Here is a 26,690-nt window from a genome sequence, read left to right as displayed (position 1 = left end):
AGCTCGATCCCAGCCTCCCCCATCTGTGTGCCGAAGTGTCCTTGGGCAAGATACTGAACCCCAAATTGCCCCTCTTAGAAAAAATGTTGCCCATGTGTGTGTGAATAGGTGAATGTTAATAAACTGTACTGTAAAGTGCTTTGAGTGGAAATCAACACTAGAAAAGTACTACATATATACAGACCATATTCATTTTTAGATTAAAGACGTCCTTGTTTGCCTTTGCATGCAAAAGACATTGTCCACACAAATATCCTTTCCGTCGTTCATAGAGATGGAACTTCTCCAGTCTGCATTCCGAAGTGTCCAGGGCAAGATACTGAACCCCGCGATATGAAATTAAGTGAAAATACAGGATTATCATGCAAAAAAAAAGATCTTTAGCATGCTAATGCTAGCGGCCTCGCAACCTTTTTTCAAGGTTGTTGTGAAAAAAATTACCATAATACATTGAAATGATATTAAACTAAGGTATTACAATCATTATCATATTTTTTAGATCCTTAGTAATGGAGAAATTGCTACATTTGTGGGTCTCTCTCCCTGCTTGCCAGTGATTTGTAAGGCATTCTGGGTACCCCTAGGTTTGAAGTGAGGGTCGGAAAAATCTTCTGTTTTGAGGGCTATGAAGCCCTACCCCTTGGCCCTACCCCTCCGTCCCAACAGGTATTGGGGCAACCTACCCCTAAACGTGAACGCACAAAACGAAGGGGAAGGGCTAAGGGGTGAAATGGGATTGGGCCTTAGTATACCTCCAATAAGGAGTTCGTTTTCGTCTGCATTTGTTTGTTTGTTGGCAGGATGACACAAAAACTATTGGATGAAACTTGGTGAAAGGATGCAGTATGGGTCAGGGAGGAACCCATTACATGTTGGAGGGGATCAGGATAAGGGGGGTGGATGCAGGAATTATTTTTCACGTTGTCATTAAACATTTTCGTTGATTTCGTAGGGAAAGAATTATGAATCTAATAAAAAAACAGGTATAATAAGCTTATATTAATGAGTGTGTACAATTTGGTGCAGATCAAAATAAAAACCCAGATCAAATATATTTAAATGTGGCTTCACGGAGGTATACACTTTCATGTGAGTGAATGTGAGTACCATTCTAGTACTTTTCTTTTTTGTGATTGTCACACTTTTTTACATAAGGGCACGATAAGGGCACGAGCATGTGATGTATCTGACTGGGGTGCCGATAATGGTAAGGGGTAGATATAGAGGCATGCCAACTGTGAACCAAAATGTCTATAGAAAGTCTCTCTTTATAATTCCCAGTCTGTCTGTAATAAATCCCAACAATACCAAAAAAAACTTTAAAAGTCAGACTAAGACTGTAAAGCTCATTGTATTCTCAGTAAGCAGTACAGAGGCGGTGCTGTTGTTTCATGGAGTTCTTTCATATGTGGGACACTTTGCATGAAGTTAAGACTTTGCAGAGTTCTGTGGTGTCTTTGAGAGGCCGCAGACGGCCTCTGGGACCAGCGCAAAAAACAGCACTGCAGCAACAACTCGTCAGTGTGGGTTGGTTCTATGCCACAGGTAGGTCTAGAAATAGGCAGCCCATGCAGCTAGCCATCCATCCACAGCACACACCTTCCATGATGTATGAGACGCTGCACAGAGCCCATTCTTCAAACTCTTTGCATACTCTGCTCCACTCTGACACACACACACACACACACACACACACACACACACACACACACACACACACACACACACACGCTTACCTGCTCAACTTTCAGTATCTAGGTTGCTGTGATGTCTGTTAAGGGTCGCAGAGAAAAAAGGACTTTATCCTACTTTGGTGTGTTTTAAAGAGCACAGCCAGGCTCCTGTACAAAAGGCTCCAATTAACACTGGCTTACGTTTCCAAACTACATCTTACCATTGTTACCATTATAATTTTTCAAAAATAAAATAAAATCAAGTTAGCTGTTAAACATTTGTTATAAACCTAATTCAATTTCTTGATTGAATTGTTGTTTGATATAGTTGGATCAACCACTCCTAACTTCCAACTCCTAATACTGCATAGTGGAATCTTTTAAATATTTAATGTATCCATCAATCCATTATTTGTACCACTTATCCTGTAAAGGGTACTGGGGGGGGGGGCTGGAACCAATCCCAGCTGACATTGGGCAAAACGCTGAGTACACCCTGGACAGCACACCAGCGTATCACAGGGCCATCATACTGAGAGAAACAGATGTTCACACTCACATTCACACCTACAGTTAATTTAAAATCTCTAATAAACTTAATCCCAACTCTGCATGGGTTTGGGAAGTGGAGCGAAAACTCAGTCATGCTATAAATGTGTGTCTGAATGGGTGAATGGCACAGTGTTTTCTTGTGCTTCAATCTTTTTTCCACTCTCACAGTTAGCTTTGTATATATCCTAAAGAGTATCGACTGTTCATATTTTGTATATAGAGTTTATTGTTAGCATTTTTTATCGTTTTTAGGACATCAAGTTGGACGCAAGAGTAACAGTCTGGTGTCGACAGGAAGTGAACCGACAGGCAGTGCAGAAAGCAGAAGTACATCACACTACATTGTGCAAGTAGTCAATGGGATTGAGCTGCAGAAACACTGATGTACAGTGCCTGCATAAGTATCACCCCTTGGATTTCCAGTATAACAGATTATTTATTTCATCGTGAGTTTATGTAATGGACCAACACAAAATAGTGCATCATTTGGAAGTGGGGAAATATTATATGATTTCACAATTATTTACAAATAAAAATCTGAAAAGTGTTGAGTGCATATGTATTCACCCCTTTACTGTGAAACCCTAACAAAGATCTGGTGCGACCAATTGCATTCACAAGTCACATTTGCAAGTCACATAATTAGTAAATAGGGTCCACCTGTCTGCAATTTAATCTCAGTATAAATACACCTGTTCTGTGACGGACTCAGAGTTTGTTGAGATCATTACTGAACAAACAGCATCATGAAGACCAAGGAGCTCACCAAACAGGTCAGGGATGTTGTGGAGAAATATGAAGCAGGGTTAGTAAAAAAATATCCAGAGCTTTGAACATCTCTCTGAGCACCATAAATCCATCATAAGAAAATGGAAGAATATGGCACAACCGCAAACCTACCAAGAGGAGGCCGTCCACCCAAACTGAAGAGTCGGACAAGGAGAAAATTAATCAGAGGAGCAACCAGGAGGCCCATGGTTACTCTGGGGGAGTTGCAGAGATCCACAGCTGAGGTGGGAGAATCTGTCCACAGGACAACTATTAGTCGTCTACTCCACAAATCTGGCCTTTATGGAAGAGTGGCAAGAAGAAAGCCATTGTTGAAAGGGATCCATAAAAATCCCGTTTGAGTTTGCCAGAAGCCATGTGGGAGACACAGCAAACATGTGGAAGAAGGTGCTCTGGTCAGATGAGACCAAAATTGAACTTTTTGGCCTCAATGCAAACGCTATGTGTGGCGTGTCAACACTGCCCATCACCCTGAGCACACCATCCCAACAGTGAAATATGGTGGTGGTAGCATCATGCTGTGGGGATGCTTCTCTTCAGCAGGTAGGAAACTGGTCAGAATAGAGGGAAAGATGGATGGAGCCAACACAGAAATCCTTAGAAAATCTGATGCAGTCTGCAAAAGACTTGAGACTGGGGCGGAGGTTCATCTTCCAGCAGGACAATGACCTAAACATACAGCCAGGACTACAAAGGAATGGTTTGGATTAAAGAATGTTAATGTCTTAAAATGATCAACCAGACCTCAATCCAATAGAGAATCTATTCTGGCTAATTCTGGCTAATCTGGCTCATTAGCATTTAAAGGAACAGGCACTCAAAACAGGTCACTCTGTGGAGGGCTGTTTTATACAGGGTAAAAGGGTGCTGTTTGAAATGATCCTTGTGGTATTTTGACCAAAGTATGTTACAGACATTTCATTAAGACCCCAAGGAACCATATCAACTTGTGGTAAAATGGGCATGCTATGTCCCCTTTAAGATATTGGGCACTATTTGGACTCTGGAATCCAGTTTTCCAAATACATTCATGTATTTACCATGGTAACATTTGCTATAGCACAAATAACCAAAAACTGCTGAAAATCACAGATTTATGGCAAAATACCTGCAAAGTATTAGACAAATTAGATTTTTGATCGAACAGATCCATTAATCCAGAGGGTCAAATGAATATATCTCCATGAAATTGTGGCAGCCCATCCAGTGTCAATCTTAGAATGAAAAAAGCGTTCAATCAAGCGAACCAATCATCGTGGAACTAGAGGAAAAGAAATGGGATCACTGGAGCCATTTGCTGTTTTCCCTGGGGACCTTGACTGCCATTTTATTGCAATCCATCCATTTAGGGTCAAGGTGCAGTCTACCACTAAAGTAGGTTTTTGTGAATATTAATATTTTATTCATATTAAGTGTGTCTGATTTCATTTTTGATGACATATTGGCTCGTCCTGCATGGATGATACCAGTCTGACACAAATCTGTGGACAGATGATGATTGTGTTTCAGCTGCTCTATTGCTTGAGGGTTTTGTGTTGCTCTGCCTTCTGCTTCAAAATACTCCAGAGGTTTTCTTAGTTTTTTTCTCAATGTGTTTGGGATCATTGTCAGGTTGTAAAATTCCTCTCTTCACAATCCTCTTGAGACTAGGGGTCAAATTTCCATGCAGCATTTGTGGAATACAAACCTGTGTTCATAGCTCCATCTATAAATGTCACCTGTGCTACACCTTCTGCTCTCATGCAGCCCCCATCAGCAAACTCCCACCTCCGTGTGTCACATTCAGCCCTGAGCAGTCTCCGTGGTGGTCCTGACCAGGTCCGTGTCAAACATGCTGGACTCCATCTGATCCAAACTCATTTATTTTGGTTTCATCAGACCAACGAATGGGTTACAGACCTACACCAGGCTTCTTTTCATGGTGTATTTTCTATTATTTTGTATTTCACTTAAGATAAGATAAGAATTTGACACACTCACCGGGGAAATTCAACTTTATGTTCAGTAATCTGCTGATTGACATGTACTGTATCCTCTCCATCTCCATGACAGAGATAGAGAGTCTCTCAGTCTGGTTTCTCACTGAGACAGTTCCTCACCAAGTTCCATCAGACACAACCCAGGACAGAACTGAGGAAGCAGTGGTGTTAACAGGTTCTTATATAACACTGTTCAAAAAATTAAATGTGGACACTTTTGTTGCTTAGTTGTACTTTGCAGTCTATCTGGCCTATTTTAAATTTGTTTAATTCCCATAAAATCAAATACCCTTCTTTTTTAAATAAAAAAATCTATATACAACCATTTTAAATAGTGTAAATGCTACCATTATTGCTGGAATCATAATGAAGTTTTGTTGTATACGGTATTACAATCTAGCGCACATACCAACCAACACAACAGGGCAGAAGATGAATGTGGAGCTCTCTTGAGATCAATGCAGCCAATTTCATCACTATCTGCCCCTTAAATCATCAGATAACATGTGTGTTAGAGCCGGAAAACAGTGATCACAATTACAGATGCAATGGTTCCTCTGACACAGTGAAAACTCATCTCCCCTGTGCTTTCATCTCATTTCATTTTTTTTCCTCCCTCCTCAGCGCAATTCCTCTCCTCTGCTTTCTTCCCTTCCACTCTGCACTGGAACATTCCGCTACGATCAATCAGATTACATAAGAGCACTGCAGTGAGAAGCAGCGAGGAAGGGAGAAACACAGCCAAGTGAGGGGTGCCATGCTATCTTGCTTTTCCTCTTTTATACAACCACTCATAACTCTCTCTTCCTCTCCCACACGCGCACACATTCACACAAGCGCACACACATACGCACACACACACACACACACACACACCTGATGCTTGGTGTAAATGTCCTCACTGCAGTGAGGGTCTGAGAGAGGTGGTTGAACGGAGAAGAGAGCAGGATTTGTTCTGCTCCAGAGCAACGCTATAAAATATGTAGACTCGGTGGAGCTGAGTAGACCAGTTTCTTACCGAGGTGCTGAGACAGACATTTCAACACACGTCCCACTATGTGCTAATATCATGATAACGAGAGCAATTACATTTTTTTTGTACTTAATGTCTTTTGCGTGAAATTTGAAATGCTGTGTTTGTAATTTGAATTCTAGCAATAAGAACAAATAAGAAACAAAAGCAAGAAAAAAACAATTATCATCTGAAATGATCTAGAACATGAGTTGAAAAAATAATTGCCTTACAGACCACTTAATGGTACCCATGAATCTTAAGAACATAATTCAGAATATACTCAGAAATAAATGCATATAAACAACATTTGTGTAACTAGAGTGTGTTAACCCTTTGAACTCTGCAGAAGAAATGGTTCACCAGTGCCAACACTGGTATTTTTTTGCTTTCTGTGGTGTCACTTCTTCAGATTATCTTTAATTGGTAAACATCACTAAACTCTTTACAACCTAAGCTAAAAGGTTATGTAAGTCAATAAACCATAATAAAGTAAAACATTGCAATTGTGCAATAAAAAAATTACCAAGTTTTAAATAAACACATCAAACATGTTGATCCAAAATATTTCTAAATATTGAAACACTTGGTCAGGGGTAGATGATTTAATTTTTCTCGACACTCAGAAATTATTTCATTTATATATTTTTTTTTTCGTTTTTAAGATATGTCCATTTTTGCTGGCAGCAGATTTTTGCTTTATCGACACATTTTTCACTGCATGCAATCATGTTATCACGTCATCATGAGTGCACCATGTAATAAGCTACAGGACAGAGGCCTTGGATTTCCAGTGCAAAAAGATTGAATGTTCTAGCTAATATACAGTTTTTATATTAGATAGAATTAAACATGATTATACAAACCACATACATATACAACCATTAGCCAACTTTTGATTTCAATTAGTCCTCAACCCAAAAAAACATATAACACTGTGCTTAATTGTCAGTGTTCACAAGTCCTGAATAAACAGAAGAATGATGGATTTTCTGCATCAATAGAGGCTGATTGTTTCCAGAAGAAAAGAGAGCCGAGAAGATCAGAAGTGCTATTATCAAAAAAGAACTATTCCAAAGGCTTTTGCAATCGCAAGACTTTGAAATCCCTGTTTCAACAGATTGTAACGTTTTCAAAAAGCTTCACAGGCAAAACTGTTAAGACGCTTTCAGGACGCGACACAACGAAGAAACTGAGAGACAAGAGTCGGCGAAGATTGATACAGTTTGTGAAAAGACACCAAAGAAGATCTTAAGCCTGACCTAGTGCAGTCACCGCCATGCGCTACACAGGGAACAAAGCGGGGCTCTGTGGGCCACGAAGGACACCACTGTTTAAAGAAAGGTAGAGCCCAAGTCTAATCCTTGCAAAACTAGTCAAAAACACGTCTTTCTGGAAAAATAGTTCTATGGACAGGTAAGCCTAAAGTAGAGCTCTCTGGGAATGCGGTGCATTAGTCTATTTATAGATTAAGAAATGAAATCCATAAGGAAAAGAACAAACCCCCTGCAGTAAAACATGGTGGATGTTATATTATGTTGTGAGACTGCTCTGCTGCTTCTGGTACTGGAGGCATTAAATGTATCAGAGGAATGAGGAAATCAGATGATGACCAAGGTAATGGTCTTCTGTCCAGCAGCACAAAAAGACAGGCTATTTTAAACTGGTCAGCAGTGAGTTCTGACATAAATCTAATTGAAAACCTATGGAGAGAGATTTAATGTAACATTGTAAAAAAGATTCCTGCAAACTTCAAAGAGCTTTAATCCAAACGAAGGGAGGGAGACGCTATACCAGCAGCCTGGTGCAAGAAGCTTCTAGATGGCTACAAGATCTACAAGCTTTTGATGCTATCAAATGTTCTACAACCAAATATTAGTAAAGGATAAATGGTAAATGGTCTTTTCTGGTCTTTATGACCACTCAAAGCACTTCACAGTTCAGTTTTGCCATTCACACATTCACAAACACATTCATACAGAGCTCCTATGTGCAGCACTTACTCTATCATCACGTACATTCTGCCGAAACAGCCGTCAGGGGCGGTTTGGGGCTCAGTATCCTGTACAAGGACACTTCCGCACACAGAACTGGGACTGGATTCGAACCACCTGGTTACTGGACGACCTGCTCTTCCTCCTGAGCCAGGATGTGAATGATTGCGTCAAGGGGCCATTTTGTCTTGTATTAAACTATTATACAAATTTAGTATTTTACTTTTGATCAACAATCACATTTGAAGTGGATGTACAAAAATAATTAGTTTCCCTTTACTTCTGTAGATATTCAGCATTTTGTACTTTCTGGCGTGACAACAATTTTGAGCAGGACTGTAGGTGTTCTGCAAAAATCGAGTTTTTGGCAACATTGACTTCAGTCGTCATGACCGTACAGAAACATCTCATTAATGCAAAGCACCAATAGCACTACAAAGTAGATCTTCAGAACAAGTGTGGCACACTGGTATGTTGGTGCAGACAGAAAAACGATAATTCAGCTGGAAGGCTTTTCTTAATTTAAAGCCAAATATTTAGACTGTGAAAATGATTAATGGCTCTCAAGACAATTTCTAATAAGCAGTTTTCTGAAAGGCCCATGGGAGGAATCCAAGTAGTAAAATGAACATGGCAGCAAGACAGAGCAAAAACAAAAGCAAGATACAACATTCTGCAAAGCAGCATCCAGCAGGAAGCCAAGAAGGTTCAAAACTCATCAAACGTACACATTCTTTTTCAGCCATAATACAATTCAAATATTTAATATCTTCTCATGTGTATATTAAAGTTCCATATTTGATTAAAAGTGACATCCCTAATGCTCTCATGATTTTTTATTTGTGGGATTCACATAGGTGACTATTAGCCAACCGGGAGGCAACCAGATTTGCCACAGCACAGGTTAACGTTAGCCACAGGGGCGTTGGCTACACTGTTAATCAGAAGCTTAGCCCAGACTCCTCTCCTCTCCACTTGAAGCTAGGGTTGGTGATCCTAGAAAAGTTAGAAAGAGCAGGCGACACTTTGAAAAAAATCCAACCGATACATCCCACCGCCTCCCATCAGCCCTCTCATCAAAGCAACGCTTCCAAAAGACGTGCACTGCCGGACAACTGAACGAAAGCGACTTTTCCGTAACTTGCTCGCTAACTTCTGGCTACCGACTTTTCTTCAGCAATGAATGTCTCGCCAGCTGAGAACTCTGGTCATGAGCAGTGAGAGCACGGGCAGTGTGAACGCAAGCTGGGTGGACTGGTTATATTTCACCGTGAGAGAGGCTGAGGCGACTGGTCATATTTTGGCTTTAATTTGTCACTCACCTGTTTTTTTCTTTTCTTTTTTGAACCAGCCCATTTGTAAGTCCATAGTGTATGTGGGCTGAGATACTTTCGAATGACATTTAAGATGGCAATAACTGCAGGCTACACCTGACAAATAGTGATAAATTTGACGTGTGCTGCATTTTGACTTAGAGTTATATTCGTGGTTCATCAGTAGAGAGAGACCCCGGGGAGGTAATCTGGAGAAAAGTGAGTGTGGCAGATTGATTGGACCCCTGTTCCTGGTGGACAAAGTGAGCCTGGAAACGAGTCCAACTGAGAGCTGGCTAATCTTTTATTAAACACCGTTCAGTTGCTGGAATTGTTTTGTTGTTGCCTTTTATCAGGAGGATTGTGAGAAGTTCAGGTCGGGTCGCTGCTAAATAAAATGAGAAACCCTAATTCCCTGCTGAAATTCTGACTCATGCCTCGTCCACTCTCTGTTGATCCTTTGAACCCGTTAAAGGTCACCTTCAAAGAATGTTTCACGTTTAAAGCACCTCGCCCCCGGCGTGCACACATGCATGCAAGCACGCACGCACACATGCATGCACACAAACACTAACACAAAACAGTGCACTAACACAGTCTGTTTATTTCTTTTCAGTCAAAACATTGTCACCTCCCCGGAGATGCCCAAACTTCATACAACTGTTTAAAATATTGGCAACTTTAATCTTTTAATTGCAAAAGATCAAAACTACTAGTCCCAGAGCTTTGCAGTACAAAAACACATAATTGTGAGCTAAAAATCTGTTACTACCCCCGCCCCAAGGAGGTTATGTTTTCATCTGCGTTTGTTTGTTTGTCAGTTAGCAGGATTACACAAAATCTACTGGTCAGATTACAACCAACTGGTGGAAGGATGCGATATGGGTCAGAGAAGACCCCGATACATTTTGGTGTTGATCCGGATCGTGAGGTAGGAATCTTTTTTTAAATGTCTTTAACATTGCGACATAGGGAGTTTTTACTCAGACAATTACTCATCAGTTGAGTAATTACTCAGACAATTATTTGTCAATCTTAATAAAAAATGTGCAGGCATATTTAGGGGCTTGGTATCAATTTCGATGCAAATACAAATCTGTATCTAGTAGATTTCGGCTTTTTTTCAGCAACTGTATGGTAACAAATTGGGTTAGAAACCTGTAACTACCACCGATGTGTAGCTGAGAAACATAACGTGGCCTTAGCTATGAGGCATGTTTTAATTTTAAGGGGATTGTTAGGCCTTGGCAAAGGAATGCAATAAAAAAATCATCAGAATCTATTTATTCTGAATTCTCAGCTCACTGCGCCCAGTGTTTAATCCTGATTGCAATGATCAAGCATTCAGTCAGCATTTCAAGCCCCTCCCTGACAACTGATGAGGCTCATGGATACAGGAGTAGGAATTCATTGATTCTCAAGCATGCTAGGGACCATCAATAATTTTTCTACCTATCAAAATGTTTGACACAAACTATGGATTTAATTTTGTTTTCAACCCTACTGTGGTACGGTGTATTTTAAAGGGTTATGGTAATAATTCATGTTAAATATTTAGATTAGAGTTTTGCTTTAAAATGTTTGTATATTTGAAATGAAGTGAAGAATAAGGGGCCTAGTTTCAAACGCTACAAAACAAATAAAACCACTCAGCTATTCACAAACCACAGACTAACACTCAAACACAGGCTCTAAATAACAGCAGAGCACTGACCATGATGTTGTCCAATATTAATTATGAATCCACCAATCAGCCCCACTACTCCTTGAATTATTCAGCAGTGGCATGTGCCGTTTAATTGAGCTCGACCAGACCCAAGGAAGAGCAGTCAACCGCTGTGGTGACTGACTGCGTGTCCGACTGGGGGAGAAAGAAAAGCGATGCAGGGGAGCGAGGGCAACAATAAACCGAGCCAATCCCAGTGACACGCGATGACGACAGCTCAGTGAACGGAGAGCGCTTCTTCAGGACCTCATTATGCTGTCTGGGTGAAACGCCACCGTCTGAGCCCACTCCGCCTCAAATGACCAAATCAATCCAACCCATTCTCACGCTATCTCACGCTGGGATTGTGAACGCAGTTTGTGTAGCTCAAGTATGCTTGTCCTGCTGTTGTGGCAGTGAGAACGTGTGAGAGAAGGGGGGTGAGCTGGTCAAAAGAATATAATAGGGAAATTGAGAAATATGGATTAACTAAAATCTAGGGATAGATTATAAACCCCCCCTCTCCACAGTCGCCAAAGTGCTTGTTTGCTGTGGAAACTGGTGGGTTTCTCTATAATTTTCCAGGTCTATAATAATAGACCATGTATAATATGGATAATGGATAATGTATGTTGTGATTTGGCACTGTACAAATAGAATAGAATTGAATTAACCAAGAGCTCAGGTCAATGAGAGGAGAGCTGCTGTTATCGAGTGCGACTGAGAGATGTATCCAGCCCAAAGAGGGGTTACATTTTCAAAGAAGGTATAGGATTAAGCAATTCCATTTACATTGATATAAATCCGTGCTTGTGTTTGCATCTCTCCTGAGAACAGAGGAGAGTCTCATCCCTCACACACTCTGCAAAGCCCCGCCCCCACCATCTCTCTACGTCTCACCCTCTAAACACCTTTGTACCAGAGATCTACCTGAATGGAGGCTGTGAAACCTTCAGTACAATTTCAATGAATTCTAAATCGGATTTAGCTCGAGGATTACCAAGTGACGGCTAGCAGAGTAGAGGCAAAATATAAATATGGAAAAAAGATTGGATTATATTCACACAAAGTGTAAAACATTTTACCAGTATCTAATATATAAAAATTACCCACTAACTTTGAATAGTCCCACACCTTTAACTTGAAGTGATTTAAAGTCTGATATTATCTACTCCGATACTACCCATTATTCCATAAGTAGTCTATGAGTGTACTTGTACAAAAACTATCAAGTGCTTTTACTGTGTACTTTGGGAGTAATGATGATATTGGGATTAAAGCTATTTCTTCCATAAGTATTTTACAAGCCTACACTTATCCACTTAGTGCTTCTTAACCTTTTACAAATACTATATATCAATTACTGATTCATTTTTATTTAATTTCTGCTTTTTAAAGAGGCACTTTATTTAATATAATTTTAATTTACACGTTGTCATATTTATCCAGCTAGATACAGGAGAGGAAACCCTGTCTTTGCATTTTATTTGGATCACAGTCTGCTTCAATACAAGTTCTTGTGATATCTCACATGTGGTTTTGACTTACAACTTTATAATAATAATAATGATTATGATAAATATTGTGTATTGCCATTCAGCCAAACAATAGGCATGGCAGCAGATCTTAGGTCCATATTACCCTGCCCTGGTTAGACGCTAGGTGTGTCTCCTCACCACCAGCTGAATCAGACTTATAGAAACCTAATTGAAATGATATTCTTTAGGGCAATAGACTCTAACCCTGCTGGTCCAGACACCCCTATACTGGTGCAACACTGGGTTCTAACAGCACATGTATACCTGCACCAAGAGGTGCTCTGAAAGATCACATGACCTCTGCAGTTTTTTCATTTGAGTATATGTACTGTATAGCGTCTCTGCTTTATACTTGTTTTGAAAAAGGGCCTGTCCATAAAACACCTTTAGAGGAATTGAAAAGTTTGTAGGTGCTTCAACTGGTGTGCAGACATTTCTTGTCTTCTAATTTAGGATTTGGTCCCATGTGTGAATAAGAACTGAGTTACTTTGATGTAAAAGACATGACAGCAGTTTTTCTTCTGCCGAGTTTTCTGCATCAGATTAACACAAAGACCACAAAGGTGAACAAAAATGGCGACTTGTGCTTTGGAGTGTCACACTGTTCACCTGTCAACTCAGTCCTCAACTCTTTTGCACAGGAAAAGAAAATCTGAAACAGTTATTTGATCAAGCAATTAGTCAATCAACAGTGTATTGTCAGACTTCACATTTGCCTTTCCACTGACACTAAATGTTGAAACTGATGTCAAAATGTTTCCGTAGATTCATCGTGTAGATTCACCTCCAGACCCCAGGTGCCAAAGATTATTTTGATCTTTTTATGAATATAAAGTCACTTAACAATAAACTTGTGAGACAATTCACACACTCAATTTCCTGTCTGAAAGGGCTCCCGCCTAATGGAGGACTCTGATATGACAGAATGATGCTTCTTATATACATAAAAATCAACCTTAAAGTTGAAGAGATGGTGCATCACACATCTGAAACACATCTGAAACACACACACACACACACACACACACACACACACACACACACACACACACACTGTGGCAAAGTGCTTGGTTGCTAGATGGTTAGGGAATTGTGTGGACATAACGTTTAGAAAAGGAGGGAAGTCATTAAACTTTCATATGGAGAAAAGGGGATCATCACTCTTAATGTGTGTGTGTGTGTGTGTGTGTGTGTGTGTGTGTGTGTGTGTGTGTGTGTGTGTGTGTGTGCGTGCGTGCGTGTGCGTGTGCGTGTGTGCGTGTTGCATTGACAGTCGATTTTTTCTCCACTGCCATTTCTACCCTGAATACAACTTCAGAGAGAATATTGAACTGTTCAACTCTTTGTTATTGGCTTTTGATAGAACTCTAGCTGATAATTTATTTCCTGAAGTTAGCCAGCACTGACACTGTGGCTGATGCATAAACAACACCTACACACAAAAAACCTACACTTCCCTCATATTAACAGGATTAAGAAAAAAATGTCCCATCCTCACTATTTCAGATTAGTCTGACACTTTTCCCTGAGTGCTGTGACTAAGTAAAACATCACATCTAAAAATAAACACTGATGTACTGTAGGCTACAATGTAACTGACTGAGATACTTTAATATGCTGTTCAAAACAACACTCCTTTACGTACCTTTCTGTGCTTGATTATAATATCCATTACATTTACACTGGAGGAATCATTTAATTTCTCTGTGTTCACAATTTTGTACTTTATCCTTCATTTTACACAGAATATGTTCAACCCTTTTGCATCTAAATACTGTGTCTGAATACATCCATCAAATACAAGGCACACAGAGGCACTGGAAAGCATTAGATGTAAGTCTCACTGGTTCAATTGTAGCACCAATATAAATACATAATGCACTCTTTAGTTGCATTTTATTGCTACAGTTCCAGGGTCCTCTGCCTTGGCTCCAATGTGCCCGATTAATGCTTTAAACCAAACGATGATTTAACTACTTCTTCTTTTAAATGGACCCCTTAACTTTCCTCTTGTGTTACTGTGCAGTAACTTTGGATGGGCTGTATGCATGTTCTGTGAATAGTTATTCCACTTCAATAACAACTAAAAACTAGAATAAACCAGAAGGGAACTCAGCAGAGTGCACAGCTCCACCAAGGCCCAACAGTCCAGTACCAGGAACACACCAATATTTAATGGGACCTTTCCTGGCCCACGTCTCATCCATCCACCAAGTTTCCTGGTAATCCGTCAAGTAGTTTTTTTTGTGTAATCCTGCGAATAAACAAACTATTGTATTATTTAGCTTGTTGACTCTGATGTTTTGGATTCTTGTTTTTACTAGTCCTCTTTGTGAATCACTTTGTAAACGGCCGTTTTGAAAGATGCTATATGGAAATAAGTTATTATTGTTATAGCACAAGTTTATGACACGCACGGACTGACTCTAAGAATTCCAGCTTTTCTTTTTCCGACCTTCATTGCTAATTATTTACTTTCCATAACAGTTGTATTAAAATCTATTCTGGGTCAGCTGTATACGTTAATAAAAACTTGTTTTGCTCCACAGGCCAGTCAGCGTGTCCTTACAAGGGGGACTGAGCTCCCTTGATGAATTTAGGATGGTGCTGAACTGGCAGAATGGGTACAGCAACTTTTGTGCGAACACAAACAAGCTCTGCATGGCTGCGCCTACCCACAGGCTGAAATCTCCTCTCGCTCATATCTGTACACTGCACTCCACTCGTCTAACACCAGCAAACCTCACACTGGCTGTGGTTGCAGTGACTCTTGAAAGGCGCTCAGCAGTAAGCTGATAAAACCTGGTTTTCTTTCACCAATGTACAATATAATGAAATACCTGAGGAAACAATGGTGGACATCTCCCTGTGCAGTAGGATGACAGCAAGGATTGTCACCTGTCGTCACAAGAAAGTGAGTTCATATATAAAAGTTATATATAAAAGCTACTGTACTTATTATGAGCTCTGCTGTCAGAGGCAAAGGAGGAAGTGTTGACCCTTTTAAAGAGGGAAGAACGTAATGGTGGAGTTATGGATTAAGGAAGCATGCGGCTGTTAGTCTCTCAGGTTCTGACCAACCATGAACTTTTCCTGAGTTTGTCTTTTCATCCTCACAAATATCGTTACCCAACATTAATGGCGATGGTGTTTTTCGGGAGGGGTCCAACAATCATAGCAGTGGCAGATCAGGAAGCAGTCACATTAGTCTTCGCTGTAATGGAGATTTGAAGACACCAAATGGGTCGTGGTGCTGAGAGAGGCATCCAATCAGAAAGAGCTAATCAGTCATTTTTAAAGGAAACACATTATTTCATTTCACTTTAGTTAGAGGAATCTAGTTGTTTTCTTTATGTTAACATTCGAACTGTACTGGTCTTCTTGTTATCAACGGAAATTATGAAGTAAAAAAGAATTTGTCTTCCATAGTTGAATCTGAGGCCTCACATCAAACATGGGCAAACACACACACATGCACTCTTACTACAGCGCCTGTCCTTTTACTGCATCTTCAAATGTTTCAACTTAAGAATTCAAGTCCAATATTTCAATTGTCACCTCCGCTGAGGTTATGTTTGCATCTGCCTTCGTTTGTTTGCTTGCTTGTTTGTTTGTCAGTTAAGAAGCAGTATTATGCAAAGCAACTGGATGGATTACCACGAAAGATTGAGGAAGCATGCAGTATGGGTCAGGTAAGGACCAATTCAATTTTGGTGCAGATCCAGATTAGGGGGCGGATCACAACAATTTTATTGTTCACTTTCTTTAAAATTGTGAAATAGGTTGAATTTCAACATCTTACTCGATTTCTCAGAGAATAATTCATGGATCTATCTTTTTTTCTTTTTAAATCCACATCTAGTGAATTTACGTTCAGTCTCCACCCATGTCCCTAAGCACCAGAATGATGTGGTTCCTACTGAGGATGGTCCTCACAGTTAAACATCTTAATTTAAATACTGACAAACAGTTTGTATCAAGGTACAGCAGATGAGTGAAGATTATGGGTGGGGTGTCCCTTTAATTGACCTGCAGTGGAATTCTCAGCTCAGTCCATTTTAACAGTGTGCAAACACAGACATTTCTCTGTAAGAGAGATTAAATGAACACAAACACACGGCTGCTGCCATGCTGTTAGCTTTGTGCTGAGACATCAGCAGTCACCAGTAACCATATATTGATCTGCATTCAAAGAGCACTTAGCGGGGAGTGCTGCAGGACTGGAGGAGAGTGGGATGGGTGGTGTTGGGGAGGGGGGGGTGAAAGGTAAGGATGAAACAAGAGGAGGGGGAGGGAGGGGGAGACGGAAGAGGAAACAAAAAGGCTGGGTGGAAATTGACAACTGCTATTAGAAACTGTGGATATGATGCACACACACACACGTCTTTGTAAAGGGAGGTCGCTCTGCTGCTTTTAGTGCCCTGGCCGCATGTCTGACAAAGGAAGTAGAGCTACACAGCATCTGTTGACAGCTGTGTTGTGGGTGAAGCCAGTGGTGCAGTGACGAGGTTGGGCTGATTACAAGCAATGAGCTGAACAGATACAAACCACTAATAATCAATGACCTTTCAAACAGTTTAACCCGATCACTAAAGCCAATTGGTTTTCATTAAGATCAACAAAACACACCATTCACTGGATGCCCAACCTCATACAAAGGGAAGCACTGCATGGGTCAATAAGATCTTAATAACAGTCTCATTGGTTGATTTATTGAAGTGACTTATCAAATAAATTCCTCCGTTGTTGTACTGATGGAATTAGTGCTGAGGAAATAGCTATTGCAGCCAATTTACCATGTGAGCCATCTAAACACAGTGCAGGTAATCCCAACCAATGAGAGTGGACGACCTGATCTACAGCAAATCTAGCAATGCACCGGAAGACAGGAAAATGAGACTGCAGAGGATTTTATGAGAAGCTACGATGAGCTGATGGAGAGGACAGCGGTGCAGCTGCTCGCCTACTGGGAATACGAATGACAGGTTGTCCACGTCAAAGCAGCTCAATAACAGAAAGCTACACTTGAAGCATCACAGCTCGTGTATAGAAGCAAAGTGAGTCATCTTCTAAATGGAATAGGTCATTATTTATATTATATTAAAAAACGAACTAAGTCCTAGTGACACCTGCCCTGTCAACCCCTCTTCCATCAGCCATACACCCCCTCGGTCCCCCTACATCGTCATGGAGCTTTCCGGACCCTGCCATTCCCACCAGTCCACCAAGAGGCCCTCAGTTGCCCCGCCTCCAGTCGTCTGATCCTGCTCCTCTGCACACAACTTTCCACTGATCTCTAATTTAGCCCCAGCATATTTTAAAAGTGAGTAACTTGGGACAATGACTCACAGGACGAAGTCTACAGCCCCCGCTCAGCTACAAGATTCATTACCTCCAAGAAAACAATATTCTGTTGCCCTTCCGATTGTAGAGCGAGTAACAGGAAGGGGACTCTAGAACAAAAAATATGGCATCATTAAAATCAACATGGCTGTTGATCTTGGAAGCAGTAAAGAACTCAGAAAAGGTCATACAGCAACCATGGGAGTGTCTTGTGACTGGAGACAAACAGCTCAAAATGTGTAAAATGTCTTTATTGTGAAAACTGAATTATTACATTTGGCACAAGAGGTTTCTTTTCAGCAAAAAGTGTCATGGATGGGAGCTGGCTACATTAGCAGACTTCACTCATGACAGTTGCATGATGCACCATGGGTGTGTGTTCAGAGGAAGTAGAAAGATGGTACTCCACGTTTTTCCTAACATAGTTGCTCAGTGGAAAAAGGCTTTGTCCTGCATGTTTGGCCCAAAGTGCATGAGCAGAGTCCTTCTGAGAGGTCGACAGCTCACGTCCGACATTTGCGTTGGTCGGCACAAGATGAAATTATTCAATACCACGGCTCTTCTTGGACTTCCCAATTATTACTGGAAGAAGTGAATCAAATTCGACAGTTTGTGAGGCTCTGAAAAATCGATTGACCATTTACAGCCGCAGGAAGAGGGGGTTTTGACCCAGCGAGCATCACTTGATGAACGTGAAAATTGCAATATCTTGTGTGTGCCAAAACTGACCATCTATCTTAGTTTCCCTTGCTGCAGTTTTCAGGACTGTTGCCACTGCAGGCGTTTCCCCTACTCTGGATGACTTTGCTGACTCTCATATCAACGAGAGAGAGGGACAGACTGAAAAGAGTAACTGACACTGATCTGCACTCTGTTTGTTTATGAGATGTTGTCTCAGTCTGTCTCTATTTGATGGGTAGCTAACACCAGCTAGCCATCTGTCTGCACGTGTGTCATGTTGATGTTGTGTCAAGAGAGAAGCAGCCGGAGCAGATGGATCAATATGTGGATATTTAATCTCAGTTTGTGTCTAACAGGATTATTAAATTGAGTTTCATGTTCTCCTTTGTTGAAAGATCTGACAACAGTACACGGATTGTGTTTTAGTCATTTTTACTGCTTTGGGTCTTATGTAACTAATGTCTGTCTGTTTAGTTTTTTTTGTTTTTTACTTTTTACTTCTTGTTGTTGAGCACTTGGTAACATTGTTGAGATGTTTATGATTATTATCATTTGTATTATTATAACAAAGACAGCCTTGCAGGTGGTGCAGCTCTTTTACTTCTCTTTCCCAACTGTCTTGCACTTAAAGTCTGACAAAATGTGATGTTTGAAAAACAAGAAATAACAAAAGATTCCAAGCTTGAAACAAAAAAGGACAGATCTATTTTTATCTTATTGTTATATCTACCTTTGGACTTATCTGCCCGCCTTACCTCTTGAAACCTTTGGAAACTGTGGATGGCCCAAGAGCAATTGGGATTAAGTTACTAAAAGTGCATGTCCTTGACAAAATATTTAATCATTTCTAATGCTGCATACGTGTTTTGGACAACTTGTTCTGGCTACAATATGTTTCTGCCCCATGCCACCATCACTCTTCCACTAAACTTTACTAAAGGCTCATTTATTATTATTTATTTTCAAATGATGTCACCATCACTGCCCACATACCTCCATGTGTCTTTTACATTGGCATGATTGTTAAGCAATGAATCCCCTAGAGGGCGACGCAGAGTCGAGGGTTTCTGACAACAACAAAGATGGAGACGGTGGAGGTTATCATGCTCCTCTTAAGAAAAAGGCAAAAGTGGTCACATTGTAAACGAGCAAGGTAACAAAAGCCTGTAGTTTCTAACCAGCTTGCAAAGTCTCTCCTCAAAAAGTTCCAAACTATTGGCAACCCCCCATGATTTCCGGTGGTACTGCTCTGTTTCATCTGTTTCATCCATATTTGTAAGCTTTCAGAAAAGATGCACAAATACAGAAAAAAATAATTAAGAGTATGGATAGAAGGCTCTGTCCGTTTTCTGTATTCAACGCATCTAACGTTGAATATAAATAAGCCTTAAGAGTGTCCCTGTGAGTGTCTCTTCTTTCCTTATTACCCTTGGGCACTCCTGGATAATCTTCAGTTTGCCGTAGATAACAGTTTCCTGTCTGTGTTGCCACGCTGCATCGTCCGCTCCTTTTGAATGAGTGTTGCTATGCTACTGCCTTTTGCTCTTGTCTCTGCCAGCAGCGTTTGACTCTGTTGAAGATGCAGTGCACGTCCAAACATTAGTCACTTGCAGCTAATGAAGCATTAAATGAAGCGGAGTAGCCTGATGCCGTCCCTGGGTTCGGTTTCTGTGAAGTGGCCTCACATCTCTGTCCTCGCTGCACTGCTCCATTACAGTGGTAAGATGTTCTGAGGTGAACACATCCATCACTTTGCCTCAATAACCATCAGTGTCACTCTAACAAAAGCATGCAGTACTGACAACTCAATCAGAATACTGGAACCAGGCTCAGTGACTCCTCTGCAGCGAGCACTGTCACACTGAACATTAGTATACAGGCAAAGACAATGGTGGTGAGGCAGCTTAAGATAGTCCTAAACTGAGGTAGGATACTTAATGGTCGATACAAAATTGGTTTACAATAGATACTAACTAAGTCCAAACAGGAAATACCACCTGTGTCATCGTCCAACAAAAGCAAGAGAGTCCCAGCACCTAATAGTAATCAATGGCAATCAAATAAATATTCAAAACCGAATCATTAACTATATCAAATATATTGGGACTGCAATAATGTTTAATCTCTGGAAATTGCCACTTTGAAGATGTCTGAACACATAATGTAGCAGTGCCTGTAGGCGCAGGTTTACTACTCTGAGCACACATCACACTGATTGAAGAGTAACTCGTTTAAAGCAACCAAAACAACTAGCAAGCTTAAATGCACTACTGCCACATCTAAGGTGGCTTGATGTTAATTACACAACAAACTTTTATTTAACCATTATTTACAACTCTCAACATCACGTGTGTAATCAAAGAACGGGGTTAACAGTTATCGGGATGCTGTTAACTTGGTGGAAATTCAATGTCCACTCACATAGTTTGCTCTGGATTATTAGTAAAATATGAAATTGTTTAAGCTCATGTACGAAATATTTTTCAAATGTATGAAAACGATGGATGTATTGACTTTTGATCCTTTGGACAACTCATTACAGCAGCAACCCAGTCCCAGTGTGTTGCTGCACATGTTCTGTAGATCAGGACTGATGCTGTTAGTTATTAGTGCTGCTTAGTGGATGTCCCCATTCACTGAATTATGAATGTTTAACTGTCCGTCAAATAAACTGCACATTTTCATAGCTTTTGATCTGTGTGTGTGTGTGTGTGTGTGTGTGTGTGTGTGTGTGTGTGTGTGGTGTGCGTGTCGTGTGTGTGTGTGTGTGTGTGTGCGTGTGTGTGAGTGTGTTAATGGCTGCAATTTTCATTTAGTGTGTGGAATAATGTCTCGATCAGCAATTGTGATGAGTTAGAAATTAAGTGGTTAAATTTTTAATGGAAAAATGTCAAATATAAAAATGATGATGATGTGATTTTTACTGGGATCTGTCAAAACCAAATGTTCCTCCAGATCTAGATGGCATGGTTTATACTCCGAGGCATCGCTGTATCACTCACATATCGTGGTATGCTCTTACACTTCTTGTCTTCAAAGAAAATGCAGCGCCAGTGATTTGAATACTGCAACTGGCCATATTGTGGCTTGTATTGTATTTCCATTCATAGTTTTGTCTATAAAATAGAGAATTGTGTAAAAAAAAAAAACTGGTGTTTTAAGTCAAATGTTTTTTTGTCCCACTCGTATTCAAAGTTGTGTTTTTTTGCTCATAAAAATATTAAATATTTGAACAATCAGCTTTAAACAATTAACTATAATAAATGTTGTGCTCATCCTGTTCTGTTGTTTTATTTTAGAAAACTACATAAAACATTATTAACCTCACAAAGATTTTAACACTTATGCTTTTACATGCTGATTATAAAAAACTGAAATATTCACATTAACACATCAACTAATGTGATATTTTATGAAAGACAGACATTTGTGCAACAGGAGAACTGGACTGCACCTTTGGCCATCATACTTAAATCAAATACTAAGGTTGAAAAACAAAAGACACAATGCCTACAAATCATCAGATGAAATGTCTCTGCATATCTAAATCTATCAGCTGCACCCAATTTCTTTCAGCCAGTGTGAGGAGGAATGAGATGTGAAAACAGAGCAGCACCTCACACTGCAGGTCACGGCTCAGAAGCTACCACATGCTGAAACTGTGACTGGTGGCCTGTTGGGGGGCCAGCCTGTACAGTAACCAGCAACCTCCACTGCAGTGGCTCTGTCCCTACAGCAGAGACAGAATAAAACCCCAGCATCAAGGGTGTGTTCTTAAAACCCCAGTTTCCAAACACAACCTACCCATCTCAGCTGTTTCTCTGGGTCTTTTCCACAGCCACGTCTGCAGGTGCTCCAACACCAGTGTATTTAAACCATCTATATGTATTGGGTGTGCCCCGACCAGTGGGACATACCCAGAGGGAGCGATCCGAGAGGCATCTTGATGAAACTGAACTGCAACAATTGCAAATTCCCCCGAATCCTTATCTGAGATGTATCTGCATATCTGAGTACAGACACCCTAAAAGAAAGCTCACAGTGGCAGTACGTATCAGAGATGTCTGTGTTTCACTCAGCAACCACAGCTCATCACCATCCGTGAGCAGTGGAACGGAAATTCAGAGCTTTGTCTTAAGGCTCGGCTGTTTTTCTCATCACAACAGTCCAGTCGCATGTGTGCAGAGCTACTGTTGCTAATCAAAACAAGTTCTATCTTAGTGTGTGTCATGTTATTTTACACTGATCTGGGACAACTTTAAACTGCATCAATACCTTCTATTAAGTTGTATCTTCTTTAGAGGCAGCGCTTTGTAAAATGGCTAACGGGTTGGCTAACATGCAGCAAAATGCTACCAAATGCTCCACTGTGATCACCAGCTATAGTCTCGGTTTCTGCTGCTTGCCATTGGCCTGTGGTGTACAACGAGTTAATCTGTATCATACATGGTAAATGTGGTTTACAGTGATTTAATCTGAGGTGTACAGTGAGCATTCGGTGGTGACCAATGGATTTATTGGTGGCAAACAGTAAATTCCTCTGTCACATATCATTCATCATTGGCAAACAGTAGGTTAATCTGCGATATACAGTGTGTTAATCTGTGGTGTACAGTTGATTTATCGTTGGTTTAGAGTGTCTTGATTTGTGGCATACAGTGGATTATTAGGTGGTGTGCAATGGGTCAATCAATGGTATACAGTGTCTTAATCTGTGGTGTACAGTGGATTATTAGGTGGTGTATAATGGGTCAATTAATGGCATTCAGTGGATTAATCTGTGGTATACAGTGGTTTAATCTGTGGCATTTAGTGGGTTAATCTGTGTTATACAGTGGTTAAATCTGTGGCATACAGTGGGTTAATCTGAGGAATACAATAGATTAATTTGTGGGGTACAGTGAGTTAATCTGCAGTGTATAGTGGGTTAATCTGTGGTATACAGTAAATGAATCTGTGTCGTACAGAACACTAATTTGTGGCATACAGTGGGTTAATCTGAGGTGTACAGTGAGTTAATCTGTGGGGTACAGTGTTTAATCTGTAGTGTACAGTGGGTTAATCTGTGGTGTACAGTGAGTTAATCTGTGTTGTACAGTGATTTAATCTGTGGTGTACAGTGAGTTAATCTGTGGTGTACAGTGAGTTAATCTGTGGGGTACAGTGTTTAATCTGTAGTGTACAGTGAGTTAATCTGTGGTGTACAGTGAGTTAATCTGTGGTGTACAGTGAGTTAATCTGTGGTGTACAGTGAGTTAATCTGTGGTGTACAGTGAGTTAATCTGTGGTGTACAGTGGGTTAATCTGTGGTGTACAGTGAGTTAATCTGTGGTGTACAGTGGGTTAATCTGTGGTGTACAGTGAGTTAATCTGTGGTGTACAGTGAGTTAATCTGTGGTGTACAGTGGGTTAATCTGTGGTGTACAGTGAGTGTATGTCTGGTGTACGGAGGTTGATAAGAAGTGTGTTACTGAACCAAAACAATGAGCTGAGTGGATGTGCGCTGTCAGGTGATAATTCCTTCCACATTACAAACAGTCAGTTGATCCATTATTAACATTATACAACGAATTGATGAGATGACTGTATGAGGAGGTCCCATCCTATTTAAAGTCAAGTCGTGCTGTACGAACATCATTGCAGCGATATTTCTTTTGCTGTCAAGATATTAGAAAACGAGAGGAGCTGCACTGGAAACAACGGGATCCTCTCAGAAACCCTACACACTCCTCTTCAGAGATACATGGCATATTCATCTACATGTGAAGTGGAGAGCGACCTGTGTGTCCGCCCCCTTCCTTTAAAAAGTAAATACTCGGGTGCAGTGGATTTCACGTGCGATTGTTCACGTGACTTTGTATAAAACACCAGCTCCTCCAAATCCCCCATCAGCTCCCACACGTCCCCACTTCCACATGTGACTGACATGGTGGAAGGAGAACCACACACGCTTCCGTGGCGTTTTGCTCCTGCGGATCGGAAGAGGAGCAGCTGCGGCAGGCAGGCATCACGCAGCCAGCCCGCACCGCACTGCGCCCCGCATCCACCCAACACACACCAGCGGCCGCACGCATGTCTGCTCCGACTGCTCCATCCGAGAGAGGACCGCAGCGCGCACAGCCTCTCCCTCACACACACACACACACACACGCACACACACACCTCTGCCATGTCCTCACGATGCGGACCAATGACCACAGGAGCTGTCATCCTTAATGCGGTAAACTCCTGCCCCACACACACACACACACACACACACACTTACACACACACACACACACACACACACACACACAGAGCCCAGCAGAAAGACGCAGTGACACCCCGCAGCGGCACCGGGCTCGAGAGGAGCGACAGCCACACTTACAGTCCGCAGGAACTGGATCTCATCCTCGCCTTCGCCTCCCTCGGCCATGGTTCTCTGTCACACAGATGCCGGCGGTGTCTCTGCGGTGGGGTCCAGGCTCGAGTCTGTGTGAGCTCCAGACGGAAAAAGCCAGCGCACCGCGGAGCTCGCTCCCTCATTGGATGGCGCGCGCTGACCGAGGGAGGAGCCGCACAGGTGTGAGCGGGGAGGAGGGTGCGCGCGCGAGCCGCTGCATCCCCCTCGCCCCCATCCACCCCCGCGTCTGTGGCTGTGGAAGTTCACCCCCCATGATTAATGCTGTTGTAATCACAATAAGACACTGACAGTGTTTGTTTGTGTGTTTGTTTGTTTGCAGGGTCACGCAAAACGACACAACCGACTTCCATGACATGTCTGAGAGGGGCGGGTCCTGACCCCATTACCCTTTGGGGCGAGCCCAGGATTTGTTTTCTTTAACGTTGTGAGATTGGGTGTTTGTCAACATTTCCCCTTGATTTCTCAGAGAATAATTCATTCATAGATATGCACAACTAGAGAATTTTCAACAGACATAATGGCAGATTTAACTGATTATGAATCTTAAATCTTCAGAACGCACACACTAAACGATTTGACCAGAACGTCAGACCACACACTTGCTGTTTGTAGCAAACGATTTCACAGTGGTGATTCCAGAGATCCTAAAATCTCCCAGAAACTCGTAATATCTTCTCAGTCTTCTTATGGCAAACAACTTTTAGGTGCATTACCGCCACCTTCTGAACTGGAGTGTGGAACGGCCTCGTGATTAAACGTGACTTCAGAAGAAAAACATACAGAGTAGGACCAAAAACAAAAACAGAATGAAGTCATGGCAGAGAAGGTGGATACATTTTGCAGCTTTCGCAGATTTTGCAGGTTTCTGTCGGAGCCTGTTATTGTAAATATTAAACGTGTGATATTTACGAATCAAGATTGGGTAGCATTAGTAAACCCCCCCCCCCACTCAGGATTATTTGGGCAGATAATAAGCACAGAGTGACTTCCAGTTGGGAACGCCCCCACAATTGTGGGAAGGGGCAAATCGGGTCTAAAATCAGTCCGATTACCCTCTTGTGTGCAGCTGCCTTAAGGGGACCGGTATTTATGAGTGTGTGCAATTTAGTGCAGATCCAAATACATGTTTCTGAATTTTATAAGGGGACTGTTAGTGCAAATTCAATTCAGTTTTATTTGTATAGCACCAAATCATAACATGCATTATCTCAAGGCATATTACATTGTAAGAACGAGATCATACAGTTTTATAGAGAAACCCAACAGTTCCCACAATGAGCCAGAGAGAAAAACAAAAAAAGGTTGGGGTGAAAAAACAAGGGGGGAGAGAGGAGAGAGAGAGGGGGGACAGTTGTGTAACCAGAGACAGTTGTGTAACCATCATATTTAAGATCTGTCAGACTGGTTGTTAGTTGTTGGTCGAAGGATGGGACATGGGCAAAAGCAGGACCCATTAACTTTTGGTACTGATCCGGACAAAGGCACAGAGCCAGGATTCTTTTTCACTTTCATTAACATTGCGAGGGTGTTTTTTTTACAGATTTACCAGGGAATAATTCATGTTTCTTGATCAAAACAAATCAGGCATATTTAAATGATTTATATGTCTTTAAGTGGGCCTTGAATTTAAAGGGAACTGTTTGGGCCTTGGTGGAGCTATGCACCCCACTGAGTGAAATTTTTGTTTATTACTTGTAGGATACTGTGG

The 26,690-nt window shown here is 41.2% G+C and overlaps 1 protein-coding gene across 1 annotated transcript in view; it reads right to left on the bottom strand.

Annotated features, from left to right (window-relative positions):
* Positions 1 to 24,994, bottom strand: part of ryr2a (ryanodine receptor 2a (cardiac)) — a 162,231-nt gene extending 137,237 nt beyond the window's left edge. The window contains exon 1 of the mRNA XM_047338421.1: positions 24,947 to 24,994. Within this exon, the coding sequence (XP_047194377.1) occupies positions 24,947 to 24,994 (48 nt within the window). The remainder of the gene's footprint in view (positions 1 to 24,946) is intronic.
* Between the last annotated feature and the right edge of the window lie 1,696 nt (positions 24,995 to 26,690).

The sequence above is a fragment of the Hippoglossus stenolepis genome, chromosome 21 (genome assembly GCF_022539355.2).
Source record: "Hippoglossus stenolepis isolate QCI-W04-F060 chromosome 21, HSTE1.2, whole genome shotgun sequence".
NCBI lineage: Eukaryota > Metazoa > Chordata > Actinopteri > Pleuronectiformes > Pleuronectidae > Hippoglossus > Hippoglossus stenolepis.
This window is presented reverse-complemented; position numbering and strand designations above follow the sequence as displayed.